Source organism: Rana temporaria, chromosome 9 (assembly GCF_905171775.1).
Source record: "Rana temporaria chromosome 9, aRanTem1.1, whole genome shotgun sequence".
Lineage (NCBI taxonomy): Eukaryota > Metazoa > Chordata > Amphibia > Anura > Ranidae > Rana > Rana temporaria.
The window spans coordinates 158,693,634-158,719,461 of record NC_053497.1 but is presented as its reverse complement, the minus strand read 5'-3'; the positions used below and the strand labels follow the sequence as shown (position 1 = coordinate 158,719,461).

Genomic DNA, 25,828 nt, shown 5'->3' with positions numbered 1-25,828 from the left:
GGCATGGGCCATACAAGTACCCGAACAAGGTCAAGGCCGAAATAATGGAGAAGGTGAGGAGGAGTCTCCATCTCAAATTTGGGGTCAGAAGATCGAAAGAACAGATAAGAAAAAGGTGGCCGGACCTCAAAAAGCGGGAGCCGGAACAAATGAACAGGATCAGGAGAGTTATTAGAAGAAGTAAGTAATTTTCATGTGTAATTTTGATTATTTTTTTCTGCGCCATGTGTTTTTTCTTTCAGGTTGTACTGTATCATGTTTTTGTGCCCAATAATTTGTCGTCAAAGTCGTCGTACATTCGGAACGACAACTCATACGCCAAAATATTGTGCCCAAAACCATGACAATTGTGACATTTCAGAAAATTTTAAGTGAGATCAATAGTGGAATTAATGTAGATGTGCTATTAACTTAATTCTATTACTGTAAAATTAAAATATATACAGTAAAATGAGAGTCTGCTCAGCAGTTGGTGACACATGTGGACTCATTTGCATAATTGTTGGCCCCTTTAACCACTTCCCGACCGCCGCATGTAAATGTACGTCCACAGTATGTACAGGCACATGGGCGTTCATGTACGTCCTTGCCTTCTAGCGGGTGGGGGGTCCGATCGGGACCCCCCCGCTACATGCGGCGGTCGGGTTCGCTCGGGGAGCGATCCGGGACGACGGCGCGGCTATTTGTTTATAGCCGCTCCGTCGCGATCGCTCCCCGGAGCTGAAGAACGGGGAGAGCCGTATGTAAACACGGCTTCCCCGTGCTTCACTGTGGCGGCGCATCGATCGTGTCATCCCCTTTATAGGGGAGACACAATAGATGACGTCAGTCCTACAGCCACACCCCAGCCACACACATTACATTAAAGCCACAAGCAGTATTAAATTATTTTTTTCTGAGAGTAATCTCATGTTGTGCAGGGACATTTCTAAACACGTGCCACTACTATAGACACCCAGCAGGTACAATATTTAAATTAATTTTTGTTTTGTTTTTCACTTTAAGCATCATTAACCGCCGCATGTACATATACATCGGCAAAATGGAACGGACAGGCAGAACGATGTGCCCGCACGTTGCTGCCTTTCCGCGGGTCGGGGTCCGATCGAGACCCCCCCGGTACATGTGGCGGTCGGTAAGCCTCAGGGAGCAATCCAGGATGAGGGCGCGGCTATTCGTTTCTAGCCGCCCCCTCGCGATCACTCCCCGGAGCTGAAGAACGGGGGAGAGCCGTATGTAAACACGGCTTTACCGTGCTTCACTGTGGCAGCTGCATCGATCGCGTGATCCCTTTTATAGGGAGACACGATAGATGACGTCAGACCTGCAGCCACACCCCCCTACGGTTGTAAACACACACTAGGTGAAACAGAACTCCTTCAGCGCCCCCTGTGGTTAACTCCCAAACTGCAACTGTAATTTTCACAATAAACAATGCAATTTAAATGCATTTTTTGCTGTGAAAATGACAATGGTCTAAAAAATGTGTCAAAATTGTTCGAAGTGTCCGCCATAATGTCGCAGTCACGAAAAAAATCGCTGATCGCCACCATTAGTAGTAAAAAAAATTTTTTTTATAAAAATGCAATAAAACTATCCCCTATTTTGTAAACGCTATAAATTGTGCGCAAACCAATCGATAAACGCTTATTGCGTTTTTTTAAATTAAAAATAGGTCGAAGAATACGTATCGGCCTAAACTGAGGGAAAAATATGTTTTTATATATGTTTTTGGGGGATATTTATTATAACAAAAAGTTAAAAATATTGCATTTTTTTCAAAATTGTCGCTTTATTTTTGTTTATAGCGCAAAAAATTAAAACCGCAGAGGTGATCAAATACCACCAAAAGAAAGCTCTATTTGTGGGGAAAAAAAGGACGCCAATTTTGTTTGGGGGCCACGTCGCATGACCGCGCAATTGTCTGTTAAAGCGACGCAGTCCCGAACTGTAAAAACACCTTGGGTCTTTAGGCAGCATTTTGGTCCGGGGCTTAAGTGGTTAATAACCCATTTTGGGGTTCACACAGAGGTGAGGTGATCCAGTGTATACTTGTTTTGCTTACACTTAAAACCAAAGGTACAAGAAATGTCATGAGCTTTGGGAATGCCTACAATCCTTTGTTCTGCCCAGAGGGGTTGTTAGAAACATCAATAGTCCCACAAATTGTCTAAAGTGAATCATATTCCTCTTTCAGGCCTATAAAATGATGTTTCCATTTTCTTCATTCTCGTAGTGCATCATGAAGCTTCAACACGGGAGCAGCAAGTCAGCACGCAAGCCACACCCCCGAGGGATGGTGATGATGCACAGCCTGCCACCACATCCGGTAAAGTAACATATAACTAACACAGCTTCAGGTAATGTAGATGTAGGCCTGCATAATTTTAATAAATGGTTTTGTCCCACATTTCAGGAGCAGGTGGTGGCTTGGACTTGGACTGATGGCTTCCCGCATAACGGTGTCCTGCCTGTTAATATAGGGGGACACCAAAGCCAACAGGTGCTGAAAGACGGGATCAGACATCCTCAGGAAATTCCTATAATCAACAGGATTATTTTCCTGAAGCTCCCGCAGCAAAGGCATGTGAGAGAATTGGTTCCTACGGAGCAACCAATTCTTGGTCCATGAACGCGTCCTCCTCCTGTTCATGAACTCATCATCGTCTAGGTCATATACAGACCTACACACATAAGATGCTGAGCACGAAGTCGGCGACGACGAAGCGCCTGCAACATGGCTACAAGGCTAGGAACGAACGACAAATCAGAATTGCACTAAACAGACCGCAGTGAAGAACAGCAAGACCTATGAAGAACGACCTGAAAATCAAAAACGCGGGGACAGAACCGCAATGTAAAACAATACGACCTGACCGCACGTCCCGATTGCCTAGATATGATTCCACAAGTACAAACTGAACGGCAGAGATCAATCTGAAAGCACAAAGACTGAAAAGCACGAATCGTCACTCACCAAACTTTTACTAACACGCGTAAACACGGAATCAGCAAAAGGAGCCCCAAGGGTGGCGCCCAAGATTTCAAACCTCCCCTTTATAGTCGCGTCATACGTGGTGAGCGTCACTGCGCTGGAGAACGAGGAAATTGTTGGAAATTGTTGGTGAGCGTCACAACACAGAACTCGACGAGGAACTCAATGTGTTTGGCACGTCGAGTTCCTCGGCCGTGTGTACGGGCCTCACAGAAATGCTCCTAAGGGAGATAAGCTGTGAGAAAATGTCACTGACATCAGAAAACTGGCACTCTATATTATTAATTTTCCACAGTTTGGCGGTGAGTTTGCTTGTTAATATTAATTTATCTATTGAGCATTTTTAGGTGAAAGTTGTCATTTCCTGCTATTTAATTAGATTGAGTCAATCTGTTTAAAGATTTTTGTTACAATAAATTCCCCATTCCAAGTGGTTGTTTGGATTTTGTATTTAAAAAATATTTTCTAAGAGAAACATTTAGGATGCCAATGCTATCCTCGATCTAAAAGTGGTGGTTACCTGACTGTTTCAGAGGAAAAATTTCCAGCAAGTTGGTTCGAGAGAACTAGATCATTAGGTCCACTTCTCTGGAACAGGAACAGCCATCGATGGATCGAAATTCAGCTGATTCCCGCTGTATATTGATAGATCTATGTCCAGCTTAAAGTCAGAACTTCTTGGGGCAGATCCACAAAGAAATTACGCCGCCGTATCTATTGATACCGCTAGGTGGCGTTTCCGTGTTGAGTATTAGCTAGTTACGGCGATCCACGAACGTACGACCGGCCGGTGCATTTTTTTACGTCATTTGCGTTCGGCTTTTTCCGGCGTATAGTTAAAGCTGCTGTTATGAGGCGTACTCAATGTTAAGTATGGCTGTCATTCCCGCGTACAATTTTGAATTTTTTACGTCGTTTGCGTAAGTCGTTCGCGAATAGGGATTTGCGTAGAATGACGTCACCGTCGTGAGCATTGGCTTGTTCCGGGTTAATTTCGAGCATGCGCACTGGGATACCCCCACGGACGGCGCATGCGCAGTTAAAAAAAAACTTTGTTTACGTCGGGTCACGACGTATTAACATAAAACACGCCCCCATCACAGAGATTTGAATAGCGTGCCATTACGCCGCCAAAGATACACTACGCCGCCGTAACTTACGGCGCGAATTCTTTCAGGATTCGAAAAAAAAGCACAAAGTTACGGCGGCGTAGTGTATCTTAGATACGCTGCACCCGGCGCAAAGGTACGTGGATCTGCCCCTTTATCTGCATACTTGTTCTGGGTTTGTGACTCAAAGTACCGATGCCACAATCAGTCAAAATGTCAACCGATACAGTATGAAGAATGAGAAGCTAGAAATTGCAGCCTACTGATTTCTCTCAGGAAAGGTTTTTAAAAAAAACCAAAAAATAGGCTACCCATTCTAATTGGAAAATAATTCAAATATTTTCAAACCTAAATATATTACATGATCAGCTTTATGTACACCTATGGGTCTATTTATAAAACATTTGTTGGAAGAATGTCAAAAGCATTTGTCCAAGCTGCATACATTTTAATCATATTTTCTGTAATACTATGACTTCCTAGCTTTATTTAGTGGCCAAAATGCATTTTTTTTTCTTGCGGTAATTCAGAAAAATATACTGAATTTTGGCTACTAGATGAAGCTGATCATAGAAGGCTATGGTGTTAGTGAATATATGGGGAAAAGTCATGCGACCTGGAGGAATTTCTGTGACATCCGATGAATATTTTATAAATAGGTCCCTTAGTGAATAAAAATGGATAAAACACAAAACACTGCACTTAAACTTCACTTTACCAATACAATCACTTAAAGGCTAATAGCTAATAAAATGGCGGGGGGTGACTTTGGTGGTCCTTTAAATGCATAGTTGATCCCAAGTGTTACATCTGTTCAACTGCTTTCATCAGGGTAAGCTAAAAAAATATAGGATGTCAAAAGGCTGACAATTAAATAGACTTTGTATTGTACTATGGGGCATTCATTCCATGTCCATTCACACATCCAAAGTATTGTTTAGTTTCATGACAAGGCATTAGTCACATACCATGTTACTGAACCATTAAACTTTTCATAGCTAAACCTCATCTGACTCCCAGTATAATACTTTAGTTACTCCCCAAGCAACTTGTTTTAATTGATTCTTAAAAGTGCACTCTTTGCATAGGCTTGATCTATGTTTTAACAAGCTATCAATCCAATCAGTCAACAAAGTTCACTTTGTATGTCAACTGGTGCCCATTGTCCCAAGCATATAGTACTTTCTCTTTAGGATTGTAGTCAATCTGTGTTGTAAAGGCATATTCATTAATGAAAGGCAACTTTGGATCTGCTTCGGTATCTGTGTGAGTATCGTAAGCATAAGAAATTTGCCCTTCTTTTTGGTTATACACATCCACAGCATACAGAATTCCACAAACAATAAAGCAGTTTCCATAGGAATTCCGTTTCAGGCCAGTCTTCCATGTTGTCTCCTTCTTTGTAGATAAATCATTGGGGTCAAGTTTGCTGATGACAATGACTTCTTGTTGAGCATAATCGTAGTCCACAAATGGGTAAATGACCCAGAGGCCACTTTCATCAATAGCAAAGTCAATATCAGAATGACCTCTCCACTTCCATGGAGTGGTGTCTTCATATACCACATCGTGGAGGAGTGTCCAGGCTGCTACAAAACGCTGCTTCAAATCATACTTGATAATGTTTTTTGTAAAAGCTCTGTTGTAGTAAAAGGCTCCTTGATATACAACATGCCCTGTACCAATCCAATTGTAAGGGACCTTGTACAAGTTGCTCCATCGACCTGAAACAAAAGTAGCAGATTGTTACAAGACATCACTGCTGAGTAACTACTACTTAATCACATTTACAGTTGTAAAGAACTAATTTAGTTCAGTAAATTACCTATAACAAGCACACATCACAAGAAATCAAAAAAAAAAAAAAGAAATCAGAAGTCCTAATTTGCATATTTTTTCTGGGTTTGTGACTCAGATTGTTTGGAAGCCAGGCTACTAGCATTGTCTAAAGATCTCAGCAATGGCAACATAAAAAGTTTGCTGAAATCACCATAACCTAATCATATTTGCTATTTAAAAACAGGACAACTCAGTACAGGAGTTTAGAAGCAGAAGAAAGTAAGAAAATATCTTAGGGCTCACCCCTTTCACATTGAGGCGTTTTTCATGCGGTACAGCGCTAAAAATAGCGCTGCTAAACCGCATGAAAAAATCATGCCCTTCAGGCTTCAATGTGAAAGCCCGAAGGCTTTCACACTGAAGCGGTGTGGTAGCAGGACCGCTCCAAAAGTCCTGCTAGCCGCATCTTTGGAGCGGTATAGGAGCGGGGTGTTTACCGCTCCTATACCGCGCCTTCCCATTGAAATCAATGGGAAACCGCGGTAATACCGCCTGCAGTGCGGGCGGTATTAACCCTTTTTCGGCCACTAGCGGGGGTTAAAACCTCACCGCTAGCGCCCGAATATCGCGGTAAATACGACGGTATAGCGGCGCTAAAAATAGTGCGGCTATACCGTCACCGCACCTCCGCTGCCCAATGTGAAACCTGCAAAGAAATAGGGGTGCCCATTAACACACCTAATGCATTAATGGCGTGTTTTTGGTGCATTTGCAATGCGTTTGCTTCTCATTTAAAAAACGCTTGCCAGGTGTCCACTCTGTGTTGTTTTTTATTGTATGGATTTTTGTATAATCATCACTTTCTAAATTATTATTAAATGCATTATAATTGCTATAGGGATATTTGTGGCAAAGCAACGCCGCTCCAGATCAGTCTGCTAGAACAGATCCCACACAAGTCCCGTCTCAGGTGCAAGCCTGAAAATGCTTCTATTGATGTCAATGTAAACGCACTTCAAGCATGTTACAAATGCCCCCATTTACAGCGCAATTGAGATGCATTTAGAAAGTGTTACTAGCCAAGATGATAATAATAATAATAAAATCCCATACAATAAAAAAAAAAATAATGTAATTTCTGGCAACCGCTTTTTTTTTAACACATTGCAAATGTATAAAAAATACACCAAAAACACCCAATTAAAGCACCTTAATGGATTATGTGTGTTAATGGGTGCTCAAATTGCTTTGCACGTCTAAATGAACCCCATGTATTTTAAACATTTCCCCCTCACTTAGGCCTTGTTCACATTTGCTCAAAATACTGACGCTTAAAAAACGCACCTAAATTGTTTGTTAAGCTTGATGTACATTTAACACACAGTAAAAATGCTCCCCAAATGCGCTATGCATGTTTGATGCGGGTTAAAAATGCACCCAGATCGAGGTGCATGCGCGGAGGCTAGAGCGGCTGACATGTCGGGCTAGAGCTCCACTCTATGAGGAGAGATAACCGCGATATAGAGACAGCGCGTCGGAACCAAAAAGTCACAATTCGTGATACCACAAGCCTGAGAGGTGAGGGGGACATTTTAAAAGCAAAATGGTGTTTGGAGGTGCCCGCAATAAGCAAAAACAGAACCCTAGCGGCAGCAGTCAGCAGCAAAGAGGTACCACAAAAAAAGCGCCAGTCTCCTCAGTAACATTCTCCTCAGAAAATAAGAAGTATAAGGCTAAGCTGTCAGAACCTGTTATCTCCCCAGAGAATACTGACTCTGATACTGAGTTAACCATGTCTCAAACTTCTACACAGGAACCTTTAGTCCCCTCAAGCATTTTAAAACAATTTGAGAAAATGCTTCACAAAGCACTAAAAGAAACCTCAGAGCAGATTACAAGCAACCTCACAAAGGAAATAAGAGGCAACTTTGGATCTGCTTCGGTATCTGTGTGAGTATCATAAGCATAGGAAATTTGCCCTTCTTTTTGGTTATACAAATCCACAGCATACAGAATTCCACAAACAATAAAGCAGTTTCCAGAAACCGCACTGAGGCATTAGAACTGAAAGTGGAGGAAATTGAGAATTATACCCAAGAATACCTGACTGAAATAGATTCCCTAAAGGAGAAGAAAATGTCACACAGATTAGAGGATTTTGAGAATCGCGCCAGAAGGTCTAACCTGCGATTCAGAGGAATCCCTGAGTCAGTCATAGATCTACAAGCAACAATTATTGCATTATGTCAGGAATTAAAACCAGGAATACCAATAGAAAGGCTGGAGATGGACAGAGTTCATAGGGCTCTCATGCCCAAAAAAGCAGATGGACCACCAAAAGACACCATAGCTAAATTTTATTTCTACAAAACTAAAGAGCAACGCTTAGATGCAGCAAGAGAAAAGAACAATTTAATATTCCAAGACCACAACTACCAGCTGTTTGCAGACCTCTCCCAATTGACAATAACTAGTGTTGAGCAGAATATGCCATATTCGATTTCGCGATATATCTCGAATATATATTCGAATATTCGAGATATATTCACTAAATTCGAATATTCGTGATATTTTATCGAAATTAAATGATTGCGATTTTTCGCTATTGCGAATGCGAAAATAATTGCGAATTTTTGATAACTGCGGTAGGAGCACTCTGATTGGCTCAGAATATTCTTGATATTTTTTCGAAATTTCGCAAAATGCGAATGCGATATTGATGGCGAAATTTCGACAACAGCGCTAGGAGCACTCTGATTGGCTCAGAATATTCGTGATATTTTATCGAAATTTCGCAAAATGCGAATGCGATATTGATGGCGAAATTTCGACAACAGCGCTAGGAGCACTCTGATTGGCTCAGAATATTCGTGATATTTTATCGAAATTTCGCAAAATGCGAATGCGATATTTATTGCGCAATTTCGACAAATGCTGGAGGAGCGCTCTGATTGGCTCAGAATATTCGTGATATTTTATCGAAATATCGCAACATGCGAATGCGATATTTATTGCGCAATTTCGAGAAATGCTGTAGGAGCACTCTGATTGGCTCAGAATATTCGTTATATTTTATCGAAATATCGCAACATGCGAATGCGATATTTATTGCGCAATTTCGAGAAATGCTGTAGGAGCGCTCTGATTGGCTCACTCTGAAATCAAATATTCGAGATATTTTAACGCAATTTCACAAAATGCGAATGCGAAATTGATTGCAGATATTTCGAAAACTGCTGTAGCAGCACTCTGAAATCGAATATTTATGATATTTTAGCCAAAAAACATATTGCGATTGCGATTTTTCGATCGCGCATGCGCAATCGCGCGAACAACACGCGACCATTTCCTGGACCCTTGCCAGTTTCCAACTTTATGATCGCAACGCAATCGCAGAGCAAGATGGTTGGAAGTAATTTCACTGAATCTGAGGAAAATATGCTGATTTGTGTAAGTATTTTGACCACTGTTATTTCATTATCTTCAACTGCATTTTAGTCTAGTTTAAAAGTTAGTATATATGATCAGATATTAGTATTTCACAAACAATGTGTCTCCTGCTTTTACAAAACTACAAGTCCCAGCATGCCTGGACAGCTGCAGACACCCTGGTTGGTAAATGTGTATTTAGGCACTTTTCCTTGTTATTTAGCATAATGAATTTAACATTTTTTTGGACATAGGACGTATGCGAACGTCCTGACTTCAGGGTCCTCAAGGCCCAAGGACGTTCGAATACATATTGCCCTTTAGATATAAAACAAGGGGGGAACTAATGCGCAAACCAGCCTAACCCGGGAAAAAATTATAGTGGTACAAATAAATTAAAAGTTACAATCAAGCAGCAGCCACAACTAATAGTGCTCACGCACTGACAGCATATGATAGACAGGGGGATGTAGTGGCGCTTGCAAATACTAAAAACCGACAATAATTAAAACAATAAAATATTCTAAACAATGATTCCTAAAGTATGAGAGTGAGTCCGTCCTCTACTGGGGTAAAATTGTGTTCCACTCGAGGTCTATGCCCAAAGAATACCATCCAACATCAATAATTAGATGTGGAAGGAACTGCGAGTGAATAAATAATGAAATCCAATGGATAAAAGTACCTGACTGGCCGCACAGTGTACATGGGATAATAATCCTTTTTTTTAAAAATATGTGTCATAAATCCTTAAAGTGCTTGATAAAAAACAAGTGCAAAGTGCTAATAAATAAAACAATAATAGCAGTGAATGAAAGCTCCAGCTCTCCTGGAAAGTGGTTAATTACTAATTAGCAAACACATGCAGGAAAAACCAACAACTGAAAAGAAGTCCAAAAATGCAAGTGTCCTAAAAACCTAAAAGGTTCAATCATAAAACTGTTGTTTTTCTGTGCGATGAAAAAAATATAATAATATAATAAATAAAAAATAAATAATAGTCCAAAAACAGATAGTACAATATCACTGCAGGATTAGTGATAGTGAATAAAACTATATCCAGTGCACAATCAAGTGATAATGATAATAATAAAAATTAAAAATAAAGTCCAAAGTGCAAAGTGCATCTGTGCTCCATTCAACAATTCAGATGATCAGTGGTTAATTCAGTGAAGACTTGTTACATTGTGCTCATTCAGTGAAGACTTGTTACATTGTGCTCATATGTCTGTGAATCAAACCAGCCCGATTTTCCTCAGTGTGGGGATTATTTTTACCAGCCTCTTACCTTCCTGAGGCTTTTACCAAGCCTGTAACAGGAGCTGCTCTGCAGTCACATAGATAAAATCCAGGATCCAAAAACGGCTCACACTCCTCCCCATTCAGGCTCTCAAAAAGAAACACAGGAATGCCTCCATAGCATAAAACCACAGGATATCAGTTTAATAAAGAAAAACGAATACACTCACAAACATTGCTGTGTTAAACAGCGTGTGTACAATCGAGTGTCACCGCTCTGCGGCCGCAAAGCAGGTGACTTCACCAGCAAGCCCTCTGTGTCCTCCTCACGCATATCGCGACAGCCCTACGTCGCTTAATCATAGGATCCGCTACCTGACTCAACAAAATGCGCTGCTAGAGCAGCAGCAATCCAAAAATATTGCGGAAATGGAACGGCTTCAGAAGCTCAATCAGAGTTATATCTGAATTTATTTTTTTATTAAAAAATCTTATTTTTTGGAAATGTTTCATTTCTTTTTGAGATAGATTTGTAGGTTTTTCAACACATCTAACTTCACATCAAACAAATCAACATCAACACATCTAACTTCATATTAAGCAAAAACATTTTATACTATTATTTTATTTAACAGTAACCTAGGACAAACTAAAGCACACGACACAGACACGACGAACACAAAATAAACTGTTGAAAAATGAACATAACAAAAGCAACAATATATATATATATACACAAAGAGAGAGAGAGGGAGAGCAAGAAAGAGAGAGAGAATGCAGATGAGCTCTTGCAGACAGCCCAATTGTTGCAGTATAAATGCCGCAAAACAGGGTTTAACATAAGGTTCATTGTTATAGTTACACTTGCTGTTTAGATCCGGTCTGGTAGCTTGTAGCGGAGGCTGTTGGTGGATCCGCTGTGCCAGAGAGGTCATGAAGCTTTACTCAGCATGGAGGCAGCAGCAGTAGTATTAAAATATAATGTAACTAGACAATGCATTTCCTGAGGAAAATGCGAGTGGGAATGCTGAATAGCTTAATTGCTGAGCCCCTTGCCAAAGACATTGACCATAACCACTACACTATCTTTAGGACACACAGCTTCTTTCTCTATCTGCAAAGTATAGAGTATGCTGACTTCCTGGTCGCCCCCCCCCTCAAGAGGTTTCCCCTCCCCCCCAGGTCAGTGAGGAGGAATATTGCACTGAGGTCAGGAAAGTTATTTATGGAAAGAAATAACATTACAAACGCTTTTAATTCACAGATCAAATACATGATTTAAGCCTCCAAACAAAGCTTAATAAATCCTCAACCGTACATGCGATCGATACAACGACTACACCGTTTGAAATACACGGCCCTTGTGAACGCATCGATATGAAATTTATGTTGATAAACTTAAAAATGTGGCCATGTCTGCGATTTAGAAAAGAGCGTCTTTGTGAGTTTTGCAGCAACATTTTTTAGATAATTTAACATGAGAGTCTATGAGACATAATTTCTGGCTGTTGCTTCAATAACTAAAACTAAAATACGTATCGCAGAATTGATCACATTGCCAGAAACCAGACAAGCATAGCTACGTTTTGATATAAAAATTGTGTATGAAAAGTAGATCTTGTGGGCGTGAGAGCAATTTGTTTCCCCTTTTTCTAAAGATATTTTTAATTACAAAGATCTCCAATGTTAAGGTCACATGACAGACTCTAAATCCCCTCCATAGGCACAAGCCCCTGGAAGAAGTCATTGTTGTGACGAAACGGCGTAGGGAGGAGCGGCGTGCTGACGTCACCACGAATCGTACTGCGCAGTCTATCCGGAAGGACGAGCGGACAGTTAAGCCGGCCGGCTATTATTACACACGCACTGTTTTACTGCATAACTGTAAGTGCAACACTTTTACTAATAAACAAATTTTATTACGGTATCACGCTATGTCAGCCTTTTCTCTTTTGGGTCATACTATGGAAAGTGAATAGTCTGATATCTGAAACAAAGATAAAGTGAAAAATTTCCCCTGCTCCAACATCTGCCTGAAGGGGTTGCTGTCAACTATGTTGAAGGGCAGCAGATGTTGGGCAATAACCCTTTCCAGGAGCCCATTGAGGGAACGCACACGTCGGTCTCCAGGGGGAAAGGGAGTGGTGCGGTCAAAGGCGTCTGAAATTGACGCCTGGCGCCGGACGGCAGTGCGGGACACAGACGCGGAGGGTCCTGTGGAAGTAGAGGTCTGGCTGCCGGTACCAGTACCTCTACTAGAGGGAGCGGGGGGGGCATGACCTGCTGGAAAGAGATGAAGATGTGGCAGGGGCTGCTGTACCCTGCTCACTTGTGGTGGTGGCGCTGCTACCACCACCACGCTTCATCTTGTCAAACACCGCCCAGTGGTTTATCCTCAGGTGCTGGTTCAGGGCTGTGGTACCCACCCGAGCCAAACACTTCCCTCTCTTCACCCTCACTTTACAAATCCGGCAGATGGCCACGGTAGGGTTGTCTGCCACCAGGGTAAAGTAGTTCCAGACAGGTGACTTCAGCACCGCCCTCCTGTCAGATGGGGTGACGCTTACTTGCACCTGCTGGGACTCGGTGCGCACAGGTGGAGCTGCCTGCTGCTGCTGCTGCTGCTGCTCCTCCTGACACCTCCTGCTGCCATCACCAGTGGAGACCCTGACGATGGTCTCCCTGGTGGTGACCTGGCGCACCGTTTCACCAGGGTGCCTACCTTCCCCGTCGTCACTGACGTAGTGAGCCGACGCGTCAGATGGCAACCATGATGGGTCACCCTCTTCGCCCCCAGAGATGTCAGACCAAGGGCTGAGATGTGTTGGTCTGAGGGAACCAACTGACATGGAGCCTCTAGCCTGGCTCCGCTGTCCCCTCACCCACGCCTGGGTCTGACTAGGTGCTGCTGTTTCCTGCACCAAAACAGCAGCACCAGTTTGAAGGGATGTCTCTGGGATACTGCCAGCAGGTATCCCATCCTCCTCATCCATCCCTTCAAAAAGGTCCTGACCATCAGGACAGAGCTGGAGGTCTGCCTGATGCATGGCCTCCCCCAAGATATCCCTCTCACTGTCGCTGTCGAACAGTAAGATGCTGGACTCTTGGGGGCTGGGGGGGGGGGGGTACTACAGGCACCGGTGTAATGGTGGTACTACTGTGAGTCGGGACCGACGACTCAGTGGCACTGCTGTGCCCCATGTAGTCCACCACTACTTCAGCCTGAGATGGCAATATCGGGCGGCTGCCCGATGGGAAGAACTCCCGGATCAGGCGGACTCCCCTTGCACCCGATCCTCTACCACTAGTAGGGGCACGAGAGGTACCCCGTGCTGGCAGCGACCCAGCACTGGGAGTAACTCCCCTACCCCTGCTGCCACGGCCACGGATGCCGCTCATGATTGCTGATGTGTGTGGGGGGGGTAAACTTTATTGGGGGGGGGGGAAATGTGAGGAAAATGTGTTTTTATGTGTTTTTTTTACAAGACAGGCACGCAGACAAAGACGTACACAGAGAGCTACTAAACTATAAGAAAAGTAGTACACCAAAGACAAGGACTACAAAATTAAAGAAAAAAAAAAAAGCACTAAACAAACACTAACTTTTTTTTTTTTTTTTTTTAAACACAAAACACAGACACTAAACACACACTAAGCTAAGCTAGATGAAATAAATGTACACTAACAGTGTGTACACTTACTACACAAAATTTAACTAAACTGAACACAAAACTTTAGGAAAAACTAAGCAAAATGTGCACTGAAATCACTAGCAAATATCACTGAACAGCGAAGCTGCAAGATCAAACAGTAACACAAGATGAACAAAACTTAGCTTTGAAAAAAGCTCTTTTAGAAAGCTCAGCAAAATGTGCACTGAAATCACTAGCAAATATCACTGAACAGCAAAGATGCAAGATCAAACAGTAACACAAGATGAACAAAACAGCACAAAACGTAGCTTTGAAAAAAGCTCTTGGGTCTATTGCTTTGAAAAAAGCAGTTGATATACTGGAAAAGATGCACTGGAATCACTAAATAGCAATGCAGCACTATGCTGATGATGATATAAATCAATCAGGAACAGACACAGGAACACAGAAACAGCCTCCACACTCTCTAGCCAGCTTCTGAATCTGCAATGAAATGGTGCTGGGAGTGACCTTATATAATGTCCGTGCAGGCAGGTTCCTATTGGTTGCTAACCTCTGACGAGTGTGGAAGGAGAACTCTGATTGGCTCTGATGCAAAAGGGCGGAGAAAATAATCGCGCAATATTCCTATTGCCGAATATTCGCATTGCGAATATTCGGCAATATAAAATGATCGCTTCAGCTACTCGGCCCAAGGTCTCTAATCATACCAGCAATGCTTTTAGACGTCTATGGAGATCACTAGGATGTGATCTGTTTTAAAAATGAAACTGTAAAAATCGCTCTGATGCGGAAGATAGGGGCGAAGAAAATAATCGCGCGATATTGCGATTGCCGAATAATCGCATTGCGATTTTTCGGCAAAATTCAATGAACGCTTCAGCTACTCGGCCCAGGGTCTCTAATCATACCAGCAATGCTTTTAGACGTCGATGGAGATATCTAGGATGTGATCTGTTCTAAAAAAAAAATTGTAAAAAATCGAATATTCGGAATTGCGAATATTCACCGCGAAATTCGAAATATAGCGCGATTTCTCGAATATGCTATATTCGAGTCGAATATTCGCAATGCGAATATTCGTGAGCAACACTAACAATAACTAAAAAAAGGGCAATGAAACCCCAATTAATGGAGCTTCAATTCCACAACATTAAATACCAATGGGGATTCCCATTCTCCCTGCCATTCACACATCAAGGAACCAGATTCTCATGCAGAACACCTGAAGAACTTCAGCAAGCACTTCTAGACCTCAAGCTGACTTGAGGTCTAGACCCCTGCAAACACTACAGTATCTCACACAGAAGAACAGCCTCAGCTTCCTCCCTCAGAAATTCTTCCCAATCTGAGCACAGAAATGGCAATTCTCATTCCCACAAAAGAGGTCGATTCGCATCTTCACCCCAAGGCCAAGAAGATACCATGGACTGACTGACCACTCTTGAAACATTGACCCCACAATTTCTGTTTAGGCAGCACCCTCTGGGAAATAAGTACCACAGTTAAAATACCGCCTTTTTTTTCTTACTAAAAAGCCTAACTTTTTTTTGGCTTCCTGATGACTGATCCAAATATGGAATTCAGTAGATTTTTTTTCTCTTTTCATTAGATCTTTTTTTGTCTCTCATTTTTAGATTTTTCATCTTAAATTATTACTACTTCATGGTTATATTTGGACTTGAAGGAACAATTTAATAATTTAACAATGTAACATGTTACATTTTTTCCCATAATGTTATGGACAGTACTGCAGCAAGTTATTTTATAGTTAAGAATACTGTTTAAACTTTGTAATTTCCCCCTTTAGTTACTATGGATACCTACTTTAGGTATACCCACATGAAATTATGAGTTTGTCAATAGGGTTGTGAACTGTTCTACCATTATTTAAATATTGTGATTTACAGTATTTTTATGCACAATATTGTGATATCTTAGACATCATGGACTAGACTCCTCTTGGGATATGGTCTCATACATGGTAATAGTATTTCCTAAAAGCTAGTATTCTAGAGACAGTATCTAGAAATTTTTGCATTTTTGCCCTCCCTTTTTCTGAAAGTTTTATTACATATGTAGCGCCGACATTCTCGTATATTGATGTGTGTTTGCATACTTTAATACAACGTCTATGGACATTGCTATGTTTAAGTATTTGGAGCCATCTAGTGACCAAATACTGGTAATGCAGAGAGATGTTTGTTTTGTTTTTGGTTTCCTTGGAGACAAGGACACACAGCGATGGAAAAACAATCCCGGTTGTTGGGGCAAGTGATCTGAGGGTGGCCGAGGGACAGTGGCCGGATTGCAGAGACCGAGAGACACTTATCCGAGCATCGGAGAACCAGATCCATGCAGCAGAGCTGAACAGAGCTCCGTCAGCTGACGGAGAAGCAAGTTGCAGTCACAGGACAAAAGTTACTACCCGGAGCTCCGATCCAGTGGGTGAGCGGGTCACGGCCCACTTTTTGCTAAGTTTTACACGCAGTTATAACTCATAGATTTATAGTTCCACAGAGGAGCAGAGAAACTGACACTGAGAAGGCTTGAGGCCTATCTACTTTGACGTTTCAAGCGATTTTAAAATTGTTGTTGCAGTTACACCAGGAGCACTTTCACTTCAATTTGACTCACCAAAACTGTGGATTACAAATCACAAGGAGTTACTTTAGCTAGCGAAGAAAAGAAGATCCAGGACTAAGTACTTTAAGTGAGATCTCACGCATAGCTTGTAAAGTAGGGGGAGCTCTCAGGTATAAACCTATGTATATGTATACTGTTTTCAAATAGCTTATGTTGAAATCAATTGTGCTGTCGTCTTACGTTGGGATGACAGCACAATTACTGTAATTACTTCTTTGCATATTTCACAGTAAAATATATCTCTGATTAAGTATCCAGTTGTTGTGGCGTACTGTTTTTCTCACTCCAAGTGCAGTCAGTGGATCCTGGGGTTACAATACAGGTATTTTGTATTGTCTTACATTGTATTGTATTGCATTGCATCACAGCTGTGTCAAGGGGATTGAGCCAAGTTAGTGGGGTTTATTGGTAGCGTGCAGGTCCAAACTAAACCAGCAGCTCCTTCGGGGGTCAGTGCTACACGTGGGGGCTCATCCGGGATTTAAACCCGGGACCTCTCGCACCTATGCACTGATAGAGTGGGGACGAGATGTCCCTGAAAACTTCCACGATGCCAGTATAAAATTGTCTGAAAAGACAGAGTTCCACCTGACGCTCTCCCAGTCAAAAGCAGTTAGAACCTTTAGACAGGAAAGCAGGGGCTGCTGTTAAATCACTGGCAGTTCTGCTGTCTGATCTGAAGCGACAGTACCGTAACATACAGGAGAGGTTTCAGGAGACCTCCAGTATGATAGCTGAATGCATTAATGGGTTACGTGCCGTTTTGGAGGACCAGAAAGATGGCCAGATAACGCCCAACACTGGGAAGGTACTGAAGTTGCTTCACCCAGGGCTGCTTGCAGGAAGTAACCATCCGGAAGGATTTCCACATTGACGGCCAGATAGGAGAAAGAGGGCAGAAGGACAAACTGTCCTACACCAGCCTCCTACACCAAATAGAGTTGGGGCTACAGAAAGGATATCTGGAATCGTAAATTAGAGAGGCTATAATCCATTCCATCAGCCCAGGTTCAAGTGTTAGGGGCATGTTGGAGAGGAAGAGTGGATTGACCTTGAACCAGCTAAAGAGGATACTGAAAAGCTATTATGAGGTGGAAGATGCCGTTGAGCTGTTTCATCGACTGATAAATATGACACAGGATAGTAGAGAGACTCCTCAAAACTTCCTATTTCGGGCCATTGAGCCTGCTGTTCACATCAAAGGAAGAAGAAAATGGAGAGTATTTTGGAGCCGAGCTAGTTAAGAGGAAATTTAGGAGATCTGTGACTACGGAGTGACTATATCACTCGGATGAGGTCCTCATTGATAAAGTGAATGAAGCGGATAAGATGGAGATTGAGAGGGACCAAAAACAGAGGAAACTTCAACCTCCTAGCACCACAAGTGCTAAAATACAGCAGATAGGTGTCCCCTCAGACACTCAGGAAAATAATGTACTGGCAGCAAGCGTTGAACAGGGATCATGGCTTTCACCTATTCATCACCCGTAGGTCAGACTGGACTGGAGAAGCTGTTCCAGACCTAGAAAGAAATAGTGGAGATGATGACCATGTTGATGACTTGTCTAGTGAAACCCCAGACAGAAGAAGTCCCGCCACTCAAGGCTACGGAGACACCATTAACCACCCTATGAAACAAACACAGAGTCTGCTTCAAATGTGGAGGAGTAGGACATCTCAGGCGAGTGTGCCCAAGCCCAGTAACTGAAACAAAATCCAAACAACCGGGGGGAAACTTCAGAGGGCCCCAGTGAAGGAGTCAACTGGGCACCCGGTTGCAATAGCGAACTCCACACCGACTCATATGCCCCTGACCACTGGGGTCACCAACAAGCCAGGACAGAAAAGAGAGAGGCCCCCAAAACCAAAGGCGAAGGTACAAGCCACCAGGCAGGTCAAAGGTACTGCAATCAGTGGATTTCCCCCCAAGCTAGTGGGACCCGCCCCAATTGTCCCCATCCAAGTAGAGAGGATTTATACAAAAGCTCTGCTGGACACTGGAGCCACTTGCTCTACAGGGATTTCTATAACAGACATCTCAAGCACCTGCCGTTACAGAAATTGGAGGAACTAGAGATATGGGGATTAGGCACTCAGAACTTCCCATATGATGGTTACCTGCCGGTCAGACTCACCTTCGACCCAAGTACAGCAGGAGAGGCTGAGACTTTCGACACCTTGGCCATAGTGTGCCCTCGTCCCCAGGGGCTGACAAAAATTCCCTCATCATTGGGACGAACACTGACTTAGTGAGGAGGCTACTTGCACCGCTTGTGCTGCAGAAGGGAACCCTCCCTACTAAAATACATCCAATGTTGGCCCAGACATACCGAGACCTTAGACAGGAGGAAGAGGCTCCTGAAGAGGGAGTGGGAAAAATCTGGCTCCTGGATAGGAAAAAGAGGTTAGTCCAGCCGGGTGAAGTAGTCTGCCTGAGAGCCTCCGTAAAGTTAAGCTGGAAAAAAATAGGTCCTTTCATTGTCCTTGAAAATACAAGCCAGGAAGAAAAAAAGGGGTTAGAACTTATCCCTGAAGTATTGCCCACCAGGGCATTGAAGAGGACTCACGGCAAAGTTACAGTCAGTGTCCGCAACACAGCAGCTGTGCCAGTGAGGGTGCCAGCCAGACTACTGTTAGGACAGGTCAGCCCAGCAACTCCAGTCGCAGCATGTGGTTCGATGGAAGGATCAGCAGCAGAAATCCCTGTAGAAGAATTCTGCCTAAAGAATACGCCTCTTACTCCTGCATGGAGAGAAAGAGCTAAAGCCCAACTTCTGAGAAGGAGGGCAACTTTCTCATAAAGTGAATTTGATGTGGGTTTGGTGAAGAGTGTCACCCACCGAATTCGACTGGAGGAAGACAAGCCGTTTCGTGAAAGGGTTAGGCTAATCCCATTGGGAGATCTGGAAGATTTGAGGGAACAACTGGCTGAACTCAAGAGGACGGGCATTATCCGGGAGTCCAGGAGTCCTTATGCCTCCCCAATAGTGGTGGTCAGGAAGAAAGGGCCCCTACGCCTATGTATCGATTACAGGACCCTGAACCGGAGGACCATTCCTGACCAGTACACCACACCTCGGATAGAGGATGCTCTGTCGGGAGCCTGTCGGGAGCAAAGTGGTTCAGTGTGCTGGACTTAAAGAGTGGGTATTATCAGATCCCCATGTGCCCCGAAGACAAAGAGAAGACCGCTTTTATCACCCCAGTCTGATTCTTTGAGTTCAACCGGATGCCGCAAGGCCTGTCTGGGGCAACTTTCCAGAGGTTGATGGAAAAGACAGTGGGTGACATGAACCTACTTGAAGTACTAGTTTACCTGGATGACGTCATAGTATTTGAAAGAACGTTGGAAGAGCACGAAGAACGCCTGGAGAAGGTCCTGAAGAGACTTCATGATGAAGGTCTGAAGCTCTCTATGGAAAAATGCCAGTTCTACCAGCCCTCAGTGAATTACCTTGGACACATTGTGTCTGAAGAGGGAGTGGCAACTGATCCCAAGAAGTTAGAAGCTGTCACTTCTTGGCCAAGGCCCACCAACGTGACTGAACTCAGGTCATTTTTAGGCTTCTGCTCGTACTACAGAAGGTTCGTAGAAGGGTTTGCTAAAATAGCCCACCCACTCACTGAGCTCCTAAAGAAACAGGAAGAAGTTAGTGTAAGCCCAGATCAGTCAAGGAAGCCAAAAGAAGGGCCCAGAAGGAAGAAAGAGTCCATCCAGGACCAGTGGACGCCAGAATGCGAGGAAGCTTTCAGACAATTGAAGTGGAGCCTTAACACTACCCCGGTTTTGGCCTATGCAGACCCTGCCAAACCATACGAGTTGCATGTGGATGCCAGCCGTGACGGACTGGGAGGAGTGCTCTATCAAGAGCATGAAGGGCATCTGCGGCCGATCGCTTATGTGAGCAGAAGTTTGATTCCTGCCGAAAGAAACTATCCGACTCACAAGCTTGAATTTCTGGCTCTGAAGTGGGCAGTGGTAGACAAGTTGAAGGACTACCTTTACGGGGCTGAATTTGTGGTAAAGACGGACAACAACCCCCTCACATACCTGCTCACCACTGCGAAGCTGGACGCCACCGGTCACAGGTGGCTAGCTGCTCTCTCGGCATTTACCTTCAGCCTGAAGTACAGACCAGGGGTTGGTAATCGAGATGCGGATGCTCTATCAAGAAGGCCTCATGACCCCCGAAATCCATCAGAAGACTGGACTCAACTTACTCCAGAGGGGGTAAGAGCCCTTTGTGAAGGGACAAGTCTACACGGGAGAGGTGGGGCCAGAGCTGAAGAAGTGGGAGTATCCTCAGCGGGAGTACCCAGGTGCTATTGCAACGTCTCCCAGGTTGTACAAGAGGGTCTCCCCAAGCTATCCAGAAAGGATCTCAGGAGAGATCAGGAGGAAGATCCACTGTGTGGGCTGGTGCTGAAGGCATTGGAACATCAAAAGTCTGATGTGCTGCAGAAGAGCCCCAAGAAGGAAGCCCGGCTGTTACTGAAAGAATGGGATCGGTTGCAGTTGCAACAAGGGGTGGTCTACCGAAGGGGCCCCTCCGATGATCCAGAAGCGAAGTGGCAGCTGCTCCTGCCGGGAAAGCACAGAGAGAGGGTACTGATTGCTTGACACGATCATCATGGTCATTTGGGAGCCGAGAGGACTTTCCAACTAGTAAGGGACAGGTTCTACTGGCCTCACATGAGGAAAGAAGTGGAGAGTAACTGTCATTCCTGCCTCAGGTGTATACAACGAAAGACATTGCCCCAGAGGGCTGCCCCAATGGGCCATTTGGAGAGCCAGGGACCAATGGACCTGGTCTGCATAGACATTTTATTTGTTTGGAATCCGATCTGAGTGGGCAGGGGGACATCTTGGTGGTAACAGATCACTTTACCTGTTATGCCCAAGCATTTCCTACTAGAGACCAGCAAGCAACCACAGTAAATAAAGTGACAAGTGCTTTTGCGCTAATACAGACCCTTAATGAGTGCTAACCTATAAATATAATGCAGCAAAACCTACAGTGTTTACAATACACAAATACAGAAATCAATAAAAATGGGATTCTGCGCAATCTATCACACACACATGATAAGTGAAAAATAATGGGTGACAAATAAATATATAAATATAAACAAAATAAATATATATAAGAGAGCTCAATAGAAAGTCAAACCAAAAATGAAAGTGAGAAAAAATCCCAAAAAAATGAATGAATGAGTGAAAATAACACCAATAGGAATAGTGAAGTGACAATGTGCAAAAATAGTCCTATAATGAATAAAACTGCCAAAAAGGAGCTGCTGGTGTTGCTGAATTCCACTTAAAATGTTGACTGATGCACACACATATCCCTGATTAGGGATTGGACGGACGGACGGACGTACACCTGGAGTGACGTATGCTGGCGCTGTGGACTCCGCTCGTTTTTAAAAATTTTTGCTACACTCCATCAGTCCTACGCGGACGACACACAACTTTATTTTCGTATCAGCGACAAAAAGAACCAATACCCCGCATTAGAACAATGCCTCACTCAGATAGACCACTGGATGACACAGAGTCACCTCAAACTCAATGGAGCAAAAACAGAAATCCTTCAACTCCCATGCAAACTGGAGGAAACTGGCCAGGACTACCTGGACACCACCACCCATTTTGGGACAAACCATCACCCCCAGCACCAAAGTCAAAAGTCTAGGAGTCATTTTTGACTCCTAGACATGACAATGGATGCACAAATAGAATCAGTAATTAGCGGATCGCACCATCTTCTACGTCTCCTACGAAGAGTTGTTTCCTTCATACCGAAAGAAGACACAGCAGTAGTAGTAGGGTCAATCATTAACTCCAGGTTAGATTATGCAAATGCCCTCTACCTCGGACTCCCAAAGTACTAGCTTGCCCGGCTCCAAGTCATCCAAAACATGGCGGCTCGACTGGTAACAAGGAAAAAACCCTGGGAACCAATCACCCAATCCCTGAGATCCCTCCATTGGCTGCCCATAAAGGACCGAGTCACTTTCAAGGCCTTATGCCTGACGCACAAATGTGTACACAGAAGCGCACCCCTATATTTAAGTGAGAAAATAAAACAACAAAACCCAAATCGAGTTCTTAGATCAACTAACCAAGAATTATTACAAATTCCCAAAGCCCAGTATAAAGACCAAAGGAGAATGTCGTTTTGCAGTCCAAGGACCTCGACTATGGAACGCTTTACCAACTAATATCCGAACGGAAATTGATCACCTGGCCTTCAGAAAAAAACTAAAGACCCACCTATTCTGAGGGTTAAACAGAAGGAAAATAGATGCCAAGCGCCTTAGTTCGCATTTGTAGTGCTAGATAAGTAATTCACTCACTCACTCACTCACTAGACTAGCCTCACTAGCCTTCAAAAGGGATATATGTGCTTTCTCACGTAATATACTTAAATCCTTTGACCAATTGAAATCCAAATTTGCTCTTACAAACCACATGCTATTTAATTACTTTCAATTAAAGTGTTACTAAACCAAGTAGTATAAAAATAGTTCATCTGCCTCCCCCCCACACTCGGACACTCGGATGAGGTCCTCATTGATAATGTAAATGAAGCGGATAAGATGGAGATTGAGAGGGACCAAAAACAGAGGAAACTTCAACCTCCTAGCACCACAAGTGCTAAAATACAGCAGATAGGTGTCCCCTTAGACACTCAGGAACTTAATGTACTGGCAGCAAGCGTTAAAGGGAAACTTCAGAGGGCCCCAGTGAAGGAGTAAACTGGGCGCCCGGTTGCAATAGCCAACTCCACACCGACTCATATGCCCCTGACCACTGGGGTCACCAACAAGCCAGGACAGAAAAGAGAGAGACCCCCAAAACCAAAGGCGAAGGTACAAGCCACCAGGCAGGTCAAAGGTACTGCAATCAGTGGATTTCCCCCCAAGCTAGTGGGACCCTCCCCAATTGTCCCCATCCAAGTAGAGAGGATTTATACAAAAGCTCTGCTGGACACTGGAGCCCAAGTAACCTTGCTCTACAGGGATTTCTATGACAGACATCTCAAGCACCTGCCGTTACAGAAATTGGAGGAACTAGAGATATGGGGATTAGGCACTCAGAACTTCCCATATGATGGTTACCTGCCGGTCAGACTCACCTTCGACCCAAGTACAGCAGGAGAGGCTGAGACTTTCGACACCTTGGCCATAGTGTGCCCTCGTCCCCCAGGGGCTGACAAAAATTCCCTCATCATTGGGACGAACACTGACTTAGTGAGGAGGCTACTTGCACCGCTTGTGCTGCAGAAGGGAACCCTCCCTACTAAAATACATCCAATGTTGGCCCAGACATACCGAGACCTTAGACAGGAGGAAGAGGCTCCTGAAGAGGGAGTGGGAAAAATCTGGCTCCTGGATAGGAAAAAGAGGTTAGTCCAGCCGGGTGAAGTAGTCTGCCTGAGAGCCTCCGTAAAGTTAAGCTGGAAAAAAATAGGTCCTTTCATTGTCCTTGAAAATACAAGCCAGGAAGAAAAAAAGGGGTTAGAACTTATCCCTGAAGTATTGCCCACCAGGGCATTGAAGAGGACTCACGGCAAAGTTACAGTCAGTGTCCGCAACACAGCAGCTGTGCCAGTGAGGGTGCCAGCCAGACTACTGTTAGGACAGGTCAGCCCAGCAACTCCAGTCGCAGCATGTGGTTCGATGGAAGGATCAGCAGCAGAAATCCCTGTAGAAGAATTCTGCCTAAAGAATACGCCTCTTACTCCTGCATGGAGAGAAAGAGCTAAAGCCCAACTTCTGAGGAGGAGGGCAACTTTCTCATAAAGTGAATTTGATGTGGGTTTGGTGAAGAGTGTCACCCACCGAATTCGACTGGAGGAAGACAAGCCATTTCGTGAAAGGGTTAGGCTAATCCCATTGGGAGATCTGGAAGATTTGAGGGAACAACTGGCTGAACTCAAGAGGACGGGCATTATCCGGGAGTCCAGGAGTCCTTATGCCTCCCCAATAGTGGTGGTCAGGAAGAAAGGGCCCCTACGCCTATGTATCGATTACAGGACCCTGAACCGGAGGACCATTCCTGACCAGTACACCACACCTCGGATAGAGGATGCTCTGTCGGGAGCCTGTCGGGAGCAAAGTGGTTCAGTGTGCTGGACTTAAAGAGTGGGTATTATCAGATCCCCATGTGCCCCGAAGACAAAGAGAAGACCGCTTTTATCACCCCAGTCTGATTCTTTGAGTTCAACCGGATGCCGCAAGGCCTGTCTGGGGCAACTTTCCAGAGGTTGATGGAAAAGACAGTGGGTGACATGAACCTACTTGAAGTACTAGTTTACCTGGATGACGTCATAGTATTTGAAAGAACGTTGGAAGAGCACGAAGAACGCCTGGAGAAGGTCCTGAAGAGACTTCATGATGAAGGTCTGAAGCTCTCTATGGAAAAATGCCAGTTCTACCAGCCCTCAGTGAATTACCTTGGACACATTGTGTCTGAAGAGGGAGTGGCAACTGATCCCAAGAAGTTAGAAGCTGTCACTTCTTGGCCAAGGCCCACCAACGTGACTGAACTCAGGTCATTTTTAGGCTTCTGCTCGTACTACAGAAGGTTCGTAGAAGGGTTCGCTAAAATAGCCCACCCACTCACTGAGCTCCTAAAGAAACAGGAAGAAGTTAGTGTAAGCCCAGATCAGTCAAGGAAGCCAAAAGAAGGGCCCAGAAGGAAGAAAGAGTCCATCCAGGACCAGTGGACGCCAGAATGCGAGGAAGCTTTCAGACAATTGAAGTGGAGCCTTAACACTACCCCGGTTTTGGCCTATGCAGACCCTGCCAAACCATACGAGTTGCATGTGGATGCCAGCCGTGACGGACTGGGAGGAGTGCTCTATCAAGAGCATGAAGGGCATCTGCGGCCGATCGCTTATGTGAGCAGAAGTTTGATTCCTGCCGAAAGAAACTATCCGACTCACAAGCTTGAATTTCTGGCTCTGAAG

General features: G+C 44.0%; 1 protein-coding gene across 1 annotated transcript in view; it reads right to left on the bottom strand.

Moving 5' to 3' along the window:
* Positions 1–4,222: 4,222 nt before the first annotated feature.
* Positions 4,223–25,828, bottom strand: part of OLFML2A (olfactomedin like 2A) — an 858,109-nt gene continuing 836,503 nt past the window's right edge. The window contains exon 8 of the mRNA XM_040324870.1: positions 4,223–5,828. Coding sequence (XP_040180804.1) covers positions 5,227–5,828 — 602 coding nt within the window. The 3' untranslated portion in view covers positions 4,223–5,226. The remainder of the gene's footprint in view (positions 5,829–25,828) is intronic.